At 57.5% G+C, this 12,002-nt stretch overlaps 1 protein-coding gene across 3 annotated transcripts in view; it reads right to left on the bottom strand.

Annotated features, from left to right (window-relative positions):
• Positions 1-8,176: 8,176 nt before the first annotated feature.
• ARHGEF10L (Rho guanine nucleotide exchange factor 10 like) overlaps positions 8,177-12,002 on the bottom strand; it is a 143,234-nt gene continuing 139,408 nt past the window's right edge. For all 3 annotated transcript variants that reach the window (XM_075551217.1, XM_075551234.1, XM_075551226.1), the window contains 2 exons: positions 11,050-11,172; positions 8,177-9,436 (listed from right to left, as the gene is read on the bottom strand). In XM_075551217.1, coding sequence (XP_075407332.1) covers positions 8,898-9,436; positions 11,050-11,172 — 662 coding nt within the window. In that variant the 3' untranslated portion in view covers positions 8,177-8,897. The remainder of the gene's footprint in view (positions 9,437-11,049; positions 11,173-12,002) is intronic.

The raw sequence follows: 12,002 nt of genomic DNA, 5'->3' as shown, positions 1-12,002 counted from the left end.
TTTCCGCTGTCCCTCTACTTTACCAAACACGACGCCTTTCTCCAGGGACTGGTCTCTCCTGACAACATGCCCAAAGTCCTTGAGACCAAGTCTTGTCCCCTTTGCTGTTCTTCTGTCTGTCCGCGGCCCACGCTCCGCGGTCCTTTCACTCTTCTCGGCCATCATTCAAATGCACTGACTCCTTGTCCATCTTCCTCCAAGGGCCGCCTTTCACATGCGCACGCGCTGATTGAGAAGAAGGTGGTGTCAGGCGCACCTTGGTCCTCAAAGCGACACCGACGTTTTGAATAGGTCGCATGCCACAGATTCACCCAGTGCCAGGCATCATGTGATCTCAGACCGCTGCTCCCACGCACTGATGGTGGATCCGGCACGACGGATCTCGCCCCTTCCGCCTTTGCCTCCGGTATCCCCATGTCGCCTCTTGGTTCCGTCGTGAGGACTGGGGTCTTCTTTGCCCTGAGTTGTAATCCGCCCTGAAGGCTGCAGTGTTTGATCTGCACGGTCATGTCACCTGCACGGTGAGAATTGTTAATAAGCCTTCTTCCGACGTGCACATAGTCCAGCTTCTTGTGTTACTTGCTCCACATATCGAGTGAGTACGGTGAGAGGGTACCACCTGATGTACACTTTTCCGGATTTTCAACCAGGCAGCGTTCCCTTGTTCTGTCCGAATGCCTGCTCCGCGGTCCATGTGCACGCTGGCCCAGCTGAACTCATGGAATGGTTGCTTAGAGCACCATGCTCCTTCCAGAACGCTCTATAGGGAATAGAGTTGATAACAGCCATTGACAAGATCAGATGGGAAGCTCAGGGCAGGGCGGGGGGGGGGGGGCTCCTGAGAACAACTGCACAACGTGAAGATTCAGTGTCACTAAATCGTACACGCAGGGACTTCAGAGCTGGCGTCTGTCCTGCTGTGTAGACTCTCAATAAAAACCCCAACTAAGGATGTCATGCACGGAACACAGAGCCTGGAGCTAAACCAGAGCTCCGCCCCTTTGGGCTAGCATTGGCTGGGACTCGCCACAGGTGGATCATAAACACTGGTGACAGCGCCAGGCACCCAACCCAGGCCGGCAGGGCCTCCTGGGACGGGGCCGAGGGGCACCTGGGCACGCTGCCTCTGCAGAGGAGGGGCTGCCGTCTGCCTCGGGGAAGAGCCCAGGTGACCACATGTCTCAGCAGACACTTTGTGGCTGCTGGTGAAGGGAAAGGATGACAAGAAATAGCTCCATAATTATATTAATTTTCCTCAATTTACACGTTCTCGCTACTTGCCATTTCCCCAGGAAAGTGTGAATGAGGAATTTAGAGGAGTTCTGGGCACTGTAATTAGGTCGGGAATGTTCAAAAGTCTCTGTTGCAGTCTTATGATTGGGTCTCTTTCACCGCTGAGGGTCCTGTCTCCCCCTCAGATGGGGAGCTTATCACAGGCGGGGATTTGTTTCCCACCTCGGCCCAGGGGAGATCAACCTGTCAGCTGGAAGAATCCTCTGAGGACAGAACGCCTGTTCCTGTGGCTGTTGTTAGGGACCGTCGGGTCGGTGCCGACTTCTAATGACCTCACCTACAACTGCCCGGCCCGGTCCTGCACCCTCCTCACAGTGGTTCTTACGTCGAGCCAGGGTGGCAGCCACTGTGCCCATCCATGTTGCCCAGGGCTTCCCCTTTTCTCCTGCCCCTCTCCTTTACCACGATGGCCTCTCCTGACAACACGCCCCAAACATGTGAGATGAAATCTCACCATCCTCTCCTAGAGCATTCTGGCTGGACTTCGTCCAGGACAAGATGTGTTTGTTCTTTAGGCAGTCCAGGGTACCATCAATGTCATTCATGAGCACGATGATGCAAACGTCGGTTCTTCTTTGGTCTTGCTTACGCAATGGCCTGCTTTCGCATGCCTATGAGGACAGGCATATTCCCCCCGCCAGGGTAAGGTCCCCTTGAGAGCCACAACTTTATCTTCTCCATTAGACTGAAGGACCTTGGGAGTTGAGCTGCCTCCCCCCACCCCCATCAGATTTGGCAGTGTACGCAAAGATGGCATTCCTTGGAGGACGAAGGGGCGTCTGCCATGGTGTTGCCAAGCACCTCCCGTGCATGTAAAAAGTGGACAATGAATCAGGAAGCTTAAAGAAGTGGTGCCTCGGAATTGCGCTTTTGGAGAAGAGTACTGAGAATGCCGTGGACTGCCAAAGAGCAGCCATCTGTCCCAGAAGAAGGGCGGCCAGAATGCTCCTTAGACATGAGGACGGAGAGACCTCGTCCCGATACTTTGGACATGTTATCGGGAGAGCCCAGTCCCTGGCGAAGAAGATGGTGCTTGCTAAGGAAGAGGTGCAGGAAAAAGAGGAAGCGCCCCCGTGAGATGTCCACAGAGGGGCAGCGAGGGGCTCAAACACAGCAATGGCTGTGAGGCTGCAGCAGGGCCAAACAAGGCTGCGTTTTGTTGTCTGTGGCGGGAGGGGCCTTTCTATGCCGGTAAAGGGTCACCGTCCCAGAAACTCGCAGGAGCCGTTCTACCCTGTCCTGTAGGGTTACTGTGCGTTGGCATTGACTTGATGGCAGTGGGCTTGTTTCATTTTTGGTTGGGCGGGAGTTGAAAGGAGTCATAACTGACTCAACGGCAACTAGTAACGGGCCATGTCTCTCCTATCACTGTAGCGGCTTCTCCATCACTCTGAGGGCAGAAGGTCAGGCCCTATCCTAGTTTAACCACTCAGCCCCTGGTGGTCTCTACATCTCAAGAGGTCAGGGATGGTCTTCTATCTCCAGTGACTGGAGCCTAATGCCAGGCACCGGGAATACTGAGTTCTGTCGTGGTGACAATTTGTTCGAGGGCTATTCTCTGCCCCCAAAATCATAACAAGCTAACCTCCCATCAACACTCACTCCTTAGCTGGAGACCACAGGGAGTATTCCAGGCTTTGTTGGGGGAGAAGGGGATTTTAAAGTCCTAAAAGCCATACTAAGCGACCTAGAACTCCTTGAGGTGGTAGATGGCAAATAAGTACTTACCTGCAGCCAGAGTCTCCCCCTCCCCGGGTCAACAAGAAGAGTCAGTGCCTCTGGGAGCAGCCCCAGCCAAGTTCATGATGGGCAGGATAGGCGGGAGTTGGAGGGTAAACACCCCAGCTCCTAATCCACAGCTGAGATCACTCAGAGACATGCTCTACATTGTCCCCGAGCTCTCCAGTGCACTGAGTCCTGGTTGCCCAACTGGTGATCTGCAGGATAACACACCCTATATCAGTTAGATTCTCCAGAGAAACAGAACCAATAGGACTTAGCAATATAATTGGATGGGTGGGTGGGTGGATGGATGGATTGATGGACGGGAATATGGATGAAGAGTTAAGTGGATGGATTAGCAGGTGGATGAGTGGCTGTATGGAAGGGTTAATGGATGGCTGGGAGGTGGGAGGAGGAGAGGGAGGCAGAGATTTTAAGAAAGTAGTTCACGCAGCCAACGGCGCCGGCAGGTCTGCAATCTGTAGCACAGGCCAGCAGGTCAGACACTGAGCTTCTGCAGCCGAGTTCTAGATCCATCACTCAGGCCTGGACGGGGCTCCGCCCCTCTCCCACCCCGCCTGCCCCTCAACGTTTCCAGGCATAACTACCCGAGTCAAAATCCTCCCCTGAGCATCTGCTTGTGGGGGAGACCCAGACCGTATCATTTCTCTTTCCTGACAGGAGGGAAGCTGGGCTTCCAGAGCAGATTCCCGGCAGGGGGAGCAGCTCTTCCCAGAAGAGGGCTACATTCCCAGCGGCAAGCTGGAAACAGGAAGGGCCAGAACTGGGTACAGGACTGAGGCTGGGCACAACTGAGCTCCCAGGGAGGGAAGTGCAGCACACCCTGTCTGGATGCTGAGTGAGCATTATGGGGCCAGGAGAGGGCCAGGCTGGCTGAAGGGAGCCTGAGCACACAGGGGCAGGGGTCTGTGGCCTGATGCACCCATAAGGAAGAAGAGTGGGAGAACATGGGCATAAGGGTCGGGGTGTGCTGCTCTGAGCTTCGGTGGGGCAGGGAGTGGGGAGGCTTAAGAGGATTGCCAGGCCGAGGGAGGGACCAGAGTGGGAGAGGTCTCAAGATCAGAGTGGGCTGAGATGGCGCCAGCGTACACCTTAGGACCGTCAGACCAGCAAGTAAAACTGTTCATTGTAGATTAGTAACCATGCACAAGTCAGTTCATGCTTACCTTGCTTATTGGGCTGTCCACCCCTGGCTGTGACTGCCAAATTTTCACCCCACGACTAGCACAGCCCTCCTTCTGGAAGGTCCCAAGCATGAAGGCTAGCAGGATGCAAGACGGAATGACCTCAGCCTTGCTGCCACCCTGCAGTGCGTGGCCTGCGATGAGAGGGGCCTGGAACCACCTCCTGGAGGGGAAAGTAGGGGCTTGGGAGCCCCAGCCTGAGCACAGAGAGGGAACATGGGTGGCCAGTGGGCAACAGGAGGATGGTGGCCACAGGTCAGGTGAGGCAACCACACCAAATTCTACCTGGAAACTTGCTGGGCTGGCACCGGCCTCCAGGAGACCTAGCCTTGTCTCAGTCTCTGCTGCTCCCCAGCGGTAAAGGAGAGGGTGTGGGTTCTGGTGAACCCCTGCTGAGAATGTATGTTTGTCTCCACCCATGATGGACTGGATCAGAATCCACATTTGCCTGAGATCCCAGGTGATGCCTCCACATGCAGAAGGAGCACCGAGAGAAACGGAGGCCTGGGAGGGCCCTCCACGAGTTCATGGGCAAACAGGATCATTCCATTATGCCTGAATTCCATTTTCCACAGACCTTTTGAAACCTCCAACTCTCTGTATACGAAACCTACAACTATATTTTTATATCTATATAAAAACACACACAAAATATAATTGTCTCTAGGTCTCCTCTTGGGACCCAAACCTAACTCTCCATTGTCTCGGGAAACCTGCCTGGGCTGGGGGCAGCTTTGTCTTCGGTTTCCAGGGGCTCAGGTTAGCCCCGGGAGTCCTCCCTGACCCCCGTTCTCTCTCTCCTCCATTCCATCAGCAAAGCCAGTGGGCTCCACCATCACACTTCCAGAACTTGGCCACTCGCTCACTTCTGTCCTGTTCCCGGGTCTTGCCTGGATGAACAGTAACCATGACCTCGATGGTCCCCAAGCGCCCGGGCCTCTCCTACTTCCCGCTCCCCACAAGTTAGTCTCCATTCAGAACAGAAAATGAATTGTTTTAGAGCATCAGATGGATGGTGTCAGTCTTCTGCTCCAAGGCCCCCTCCCCCAGTGTCTGCCCACATCTCTGAGTGACAGGAAAAGATCTGACCGTGCAGCCGCACCCCCACCCCTGCCCTCTGAGGAATAACTTCAAGGTCTCTAGACTGCCCTGCTGGGCTCTCCATGCCCTTTCAGGCTTTTCCTCTCAGGCCGCCCTACTTACTGCCTCAGGCCCCTCCCTAGCACTCACTATCTCTCTTCTCTGAATTATTAGTCCCCAGCACAGGGAGGTCCACAGTTTGAATCCACCAGCCACTCCTTGGGAGAAAAATGAGGCTTTCCACTCCCAGTCTCAAAAAAAAAATTAAAAAGAGAGAGTTAGTCTCAGAAACCCACAGGGGCAGTTCACCCTGTCCTATAGGGTTGCTACGAGTTGGGATGGTCTCGATGGTGGTGGGTTTGGATTTGAGTTTGGGAGTGTCTCCAGAGGTCTTGCTTATCACTACTGATGCGGTGTCCACTGCAACCAGCCCCGCCCGGGGTGGGCTTTCAATACAGACAGGCTGGGCAGCTTCCCCTTCTAACAGCCCTCGTGTCAGGGTGGCTAGTTTCTGAAATACAGAGAGGTTAAAGCACTTGCTTGAGGTCACATAGCTGGCCATTGGGGAAGCAGGTTCAAGTCTGTTCATACTCAGGTCAGTGTGGCTCCACTGTCTTGCCCTTGGAGGCAGGGTTGTCTAATGGTTACATCAGGCAGCCTGGGGTCTTCTAGGCCCTGAATTTTCCTGGGTGAGGTCCCTAACTCCCCTGGACCTCAGAGCTCTCCCCTGCAAAGCGAGGCAACGCCAGGCAGCCACTCAGAGCGCCTGTGGGGAGGAACTGTGTGAATGCTCTAGTACCTAACGCCGGCCTCCGTTTGGAGTCAAGGCACGGGCCCCAGCCTCAGGAGCCGCTTCCGAAGCCCCCGCCTACCCCCTCGCTCGGTTGTCAGAGACTCGGGAGCTGAGCTGCTGCCTGATATGAGGACTTTACTTGAGCGACGTTCAGTCATGTTCTCGGTGACGGGGTTCCACGGGCCCCATCAGATCTCCAGCCCCCCCATCCCTTCCGCTGAGCGACCCACAAGGCTCTCCGAACCCAACACCAGCACAAAGGGGGTGGGGATGACATTTGGAACAAGGCAGTGCCCATCATGTGAGACCCATCCGGAGCTTCCCTCGTGCTCCTGCCATCCTCAGGAGTTCTGCGAGGTCTGCGCCGCTGCTCGCTGGCAGCAACCACACGCCCAACAGAGGGTCTGCTCCCGCCCGGGTCTGCTCCTTCCCCACGACCACCGGATGGCAGGAATCAATAGGGTGTTCAGTGGCTGGCTTTTGGAAGTCGATGACCAGAACTTTCTGCATGATCCGTCTCCATCTGGAAGCTTCGCTCTCATCTGCTCAGCATCAGAGGCCCCTGCAAGCCTCTAGGGGCAGACGGGTTATAGCTGCTAGCGACTGCTCCTGGGTCTCCTGCTTTGAAGGCGGGAGTTCTGCCATTGAGGCACCAGGGCTCCACTGTGCATGGAGTATTCCTCACAAGAGGCATGAGGACCCCTGGGCTGAAGGGATGCTGGAGACCCCGGCCGTGTACAGAGGAGCTAGGCCATGTCCTCCAGCTCAGGCTGGCTACCTGTCCCAGCTAACCTGTCCTCCCTCTCCCAGGTAACCTCTGCTCCCAGTCACCATCCCAGGGGAAGTCTGCAGTGGAGTCTGGTTATTGGGATGATCATATTCAGTGGGATTCCCACTGTCCCGAGGCCTCCGTCATTAATCTGAGCAGTAGACAGTCCGCACAGTGTTTGGTCCCCTCTGGAGCGAGAAAGGATTCTTCTAACCTAAGAGCGAAGTGGGGCAGTGACATCTCTTGATTTGGAGAGGGAGTGAGGCCCAGGGACTATCTGGAATGGGAGGTGGCCGCCTGCTCCCTTGCTCCGGGACCTTGCCTCTTCCTGCACCTCCCAGCCCCAGGGACCCACATGGACCCCTCATCCTCTGGGAACAAGCCAAGCTCTGTCCACCCTGCACCTTCTGCCTCCTCACACTAGGTTCCTTCCCCCTTCTCTGCAGCCCTCCCTCACCCACGGGCATTCATGCCTGCCTCCCCTCCAGACTGTGGGCCACCTGTGGGCTGCACCGCAGTTGTCTCATGCCGCTTAGCATGGAGGAGGAACACAAGGGGAGGGTGATGAGTGAATAAATAAAATGAACGAATGAATGAGTGACTTCTCCAGTCTTCACCCAGGTGCAATGTCCCCGTCTGGGTGGCTCTTCCTCCATACAAGAAGTGGTCGCTCTCTGGGCCTCCGTTCACACTGGGAGTCTACGGAAGGCTCACTGCTGCCCGGTCCGCCTCATGTGACCAGGCTCCCCCGCCCTCAGCCCTGCTTCTCCAGCTCTCCGCTTCAGTTCTCTCTGCACCCCAGTGCGGCTGCTCCCTCACGGTGGGCAGGTGACTGGACAGAAGGGCTGGCAGACGGGTCAGGGGAGATGGAGGAGCCTCTGCCCGGTTATTTGAGGGGTTTGGATATCCCTGCAGGAGGTTCTAGAAACATGGGGATGGGCTGAGCTAGAGAGGGGAAGGGCAGGGTCTGGCACCACTGCCAAGGGGCCCCATCTGGGACCCACACAAGCCTCCTTCAGACCCAAGGACAGCTCCTACCCAAAGTAGCAAGGTCCCCCAGGACCTGCACCCCAGCCCTGGCTCCAGCGGCCTTCCTTGTGGTGGGGTTGAATTTAACACTAACCCGCAGCCTCTGGACCCATCCAGTGAGGATGGCCATCCCTTCTTTTAGATCAAAGCCGTATTGAGAAAGGACCCTCCCAAGAGCCCCTTCTCAGGAAGAAGAGAACCCTGCACATCAACATACAACCCCGAGGCTGCCACTCACCCCGGGGGCCATCCAAGTCGAGTCTGAAATGCAGCAAATGCAACCGAGGCGCTGGTGTTGAAGTCTATTTAATTTTACTGAGTTTAAAAGTAAATAGCCACCTGTGGCCAGCGGTGACTGTGCGGGGCAGCGCCCTGGTAGAAGCTGTCCCTCAAGCAGGGTTCTCTGGGCCCCACCCCCTTCCTGCTGGTGTGAGCGTGCTGGGCCCAGCAACAGTTGCTCAGCCCCTCTCTCCCTGAGCTCCCTCTCTCCCCAAAAACCTCCATCTGAGTACAGATGCTATTCTTGCCTTTTATTCCAGCATCTTCCAAAGCTCCGGTATGTACAGACGTTATTTATACACATATAATATACACCATATATACGTATTTATAGCTATTCACACGCCAGCCCTCACAGGCTCGGCCACGCACACGTGCACCCTGCTTGGGTGCTGGGCAGGCTGGGGGTGGGCTTGGCTGACCCAGGCGGCTGTGAGGTTTCGTGTTTTGTTTTTAAAGAGAAGCCATCTCCTTCGGAAGTGCCGTTCCTCTCCCAGATCCTCAGACGCTGCCCCGGGACACTTGGAAAGACAGCTGAGGCTCTCTTCCGCTCTGCCAGGTCGCGAATCCAGGTCTCCGTGTCTGGCTCTGTGTGGGTCTCAAGAGGGGATTCCGTCCCTCTCTCCCTGAAAGGGGCCTTCGGTAAGGAGGGACCCCCGATGGTAGGCTGGGAGCCTGGCCCGGCTGTGGCCGGACTGCATGGTGTCCCTGGGGAGGGACGGGGTGGCTATAGTGTCAAGGGCACCTGCCAGATGAGGAGGGTGCTGTCCGTCTCCCCACAGGGGACCGGCCTTCCGCCAAGGCCAGGGGCACCACTAAAGTTTCGGTAGCCCTGGCCACCCGAGATGATGGCCACGGAGCAGATCTCCTTGCGGTGGGCATCGCGAGCACAGGGCCTGCTGCGCACCCAGACGTCGGGGTCATCGGCCATCTCATAGATGGAACCGTCCTCCTCGCTATGTTCCAGGGCTGCGCCGTCGCTGGACACAGGCTCCCGCACGGACAGCAGGGGGCCAGGCAGGTGGGCTGTGGAGCGCAGGCGGTACTGCAGCAGGACGCCCTTCTTGCGGGTCAGCTCGCAGCCCATGTGGCCCTCGGGCGCGGGCCCTGGCTCGGGGGGCTGCCCATCTGCCTGGTCCTCCTTGGCCCTGGGACCCTCAGCCTCCTCCTGGTCGCTCCGCAGGATGTCGGGGGCCAGGATGCTGGTAGCCACGGCCAGGAAGGCCACGGGCCCACAGTGACCGTTGAGGGAGACCATGCCTTTGCCTGTAGGAAATGGGCCCCGGGAGGCCCAGGACATCAAGGATTGGCCTCCAATGCCACCATCACCTCAGAGGGCTTCCGGCAGCTTCTCTGGTAACTGCTGCCTAGGTGGGTGCCCTTCCCGAGGCCTTGCTCCAGGGAACCGCCCCAAACATGATACCCTCCACTTGACCCTAACTCACAGCAGTACCATGGCTGTCACAGTAGACCTGTGCTCCACGGGACTGCCAGCGGCTGGCTTTTACGGAAATAGATCTCCAGCCTTGTCCCCTGAGGTGTCCCTGGGTAGACTTGAACCTCCAATCTTTCTGTTAGCAGCCCAGCACATGAACCGAGGCAGGGCTTCCTTCTGACAGCACTTGGGGTGACTCTCGGTGGGAAGCTCCGGCAGCCCCCTGCCTGCACCACCTTCAGCCCCTCTGCCTTTCCCAGAGTCCTACCTCCTCCCAGAATGCCTCTACTTCCACGGGATGCTGTGGGCTCAGAGCCCAGCCAAAGCTCCCCCACAGCAAGTCCCTGTGGGATACATGCTAGCCAGCAGGTAGGCCCTGTCTCCGTGCCCCTTAGCCTCAGGGACAGCCCTCACCACAGCAGGGACCGCAGAGACCCCAGCTAGCCTGTCAGCTCCCTACCTGCGTGACCACCAAATGCCGGGTTAAAGAAAACAGGGTAGCTTGGGATGTAGGCCTGAAGCGTCTCCCTCTGGTAGAGGGGCTCCCACTCTGGCTGGGGCTGGTCTAGTCTCAGGGCTTTTCGGCTGACCGGCATTGGGTCCCGGAGAATTCTGTGTTGGGGTGGGGTCTGCCCTGTGTGTTGCAGTATCCCTGGCTTCCACCCACTGGACATCGTTGGAAACCCTTGCTCAAACTGATTTCCAAAACGGTTTCCAGGGGCTGCCCGGGGTTCCCTGGAGGGGAAACTGCCCGGGGAGCAAATCACTGGTCTGCCTTCAGGCTGCTTGGTCTCCTCTGACCCTACACCCTTTGAAACGGTGAGCAGAGGGCTGTGAGCTGGGGTCTCAAAAGGTGTCCCCCTCCCCAGAGGTTTCTCTCTTTAATCCCTAGGCCGTATCATCCGAGTTGACCCAGGATCCCTTCCGGAGGCAGGGGGAGCACCTGCGGTGACTGAGGTCCACGTGGACTCCAGAGGGCGGGGCCCTTGCTGCCCACACTGGCCAGAGAGGCCCAGGGATGTCCTTAGCTGCCCACCTCTCACCCTACCCTCTGGTTCTGGGTCTCCAGATTCAAAGGCCTGGCTCTCCTGGCCTCGACAGCCCTTCCTGTAATCAAAGCAGACAAAACTACACAGGAGCCCCAATTAGGGGCAGCTCTGTCCCCCTGCTGGCTCCATTCTTGGGCCCTGGGCATGTTTAGATCCGTGGAAGGGGGAGCACAAAGGGGCTGCACTGTTTGGGTTTCTTGTTCAATCCCAGACCACGTGGCAGCAGGCACCACTGACCCTGTTTGCCAGAGTAGAGGGCAGGAGACACCAGAAGGCGAGGGGCAGCGGGACTGGGATGGCCCGGCCACCTGCCATGATGGAATGCACTGCAGACTGTCCCCTCCTGGAGTCGGGAGAAAAGGTGAGCGCCTCGGGGCCCAAGGGCTGAGACTCACCTGTGATCTTGGGGATGCCTTCCAGTCGGGGCACGGGCAGCAGGACAATGGCGCCCTGGTCAGTGCCCACCCAGAGCAGGCCCTGGCAGATCAGGAGGCTGGTGACACACAAGTGCTTCTGGCCTGTAGGGAGAGAGGTCAGTGTGAGCAGCCCTGCCCATCGGAGGGTGGCCATGGGGCAGTAGGAAGCTGGCTGGTTCCTCTGGCAAAGGTCTTGGGCCTGTGGAGCTACCTGGGGGACACTGGCTGGCAGGGAACCAATGCTTGCCTAGGGTCTTACTGTCGGAGCTAACGCAGAGACCAACACAAGCCCCCAAGCCAAGTGTGAAGGTGGGGGAACGAGTCTGAAAGGCAGTGAGGCCTGGGAGCTGCCGGAGTTGGCGGTCTGTCAGCAGCCCGTGGGAAACGTGATTTCCATAAACCCACTACCATCCGGTCGATTACCACTCACAGCGATCCCTCGTAGGGTTTTCAAGATGGCAAATCTTTACAGAGGCAGACAGCCTCCTCTTTCTCCCCCGGAAGAGCTGGGGGGTATGGACCACCGATGGGCAGTGAGCAGCCCTGCCGTGTCCCACAGGCTGCAGGGACCTCCAGCCTCTCCAAAGGGCCCCCTTCAGCTCCTGTCTCAACCCGTTTGCCCTGCTTTGCAGGTGTGTGTGTGTGGGGGGGGGGGGGTGTCTATTCTCCCAGAAAGGAGATTCCTATTTATTCCACATAGCACAGCAAGAGCAATGCCACAATCCGTCGCAAGTGGGGCTTTGGGCAGTGGGCCCCAAGCTGGGGTGTGCATCTGGGCCCCGGTCACTGGAAGGGCTAGGCAGTGGGGCCCCCCACTGCCCTTGACCTGGTGGCTTGAACTCTGTGTGCACAGGTGTGGGCCGTCCGTCATGCTGGCGTATGCAGATGAGCAGAGCTGGAGCTACCCGACTCCACGGCACCTAACACCAGGG

Source organism: Tenrec ecaudatus, chromosome 1, assembly GCF_050624435.1.
Source record: "Tenrec ecaudatus isolate mTenEca1 chromosome 1, mTenEca1.hap1, whole genome shotgun sequence".
In the NCBI taxonomy this organism is placed as follows: Eukaryota; Metazoa; Chordata; class Mammalia; order Afrosoricida; family Tenrecidae; genus Tenrec; species Tenrec ecaudatus.
This window is presented reverse-complemented; position numbering and strand designations above follow the sequence as displayed.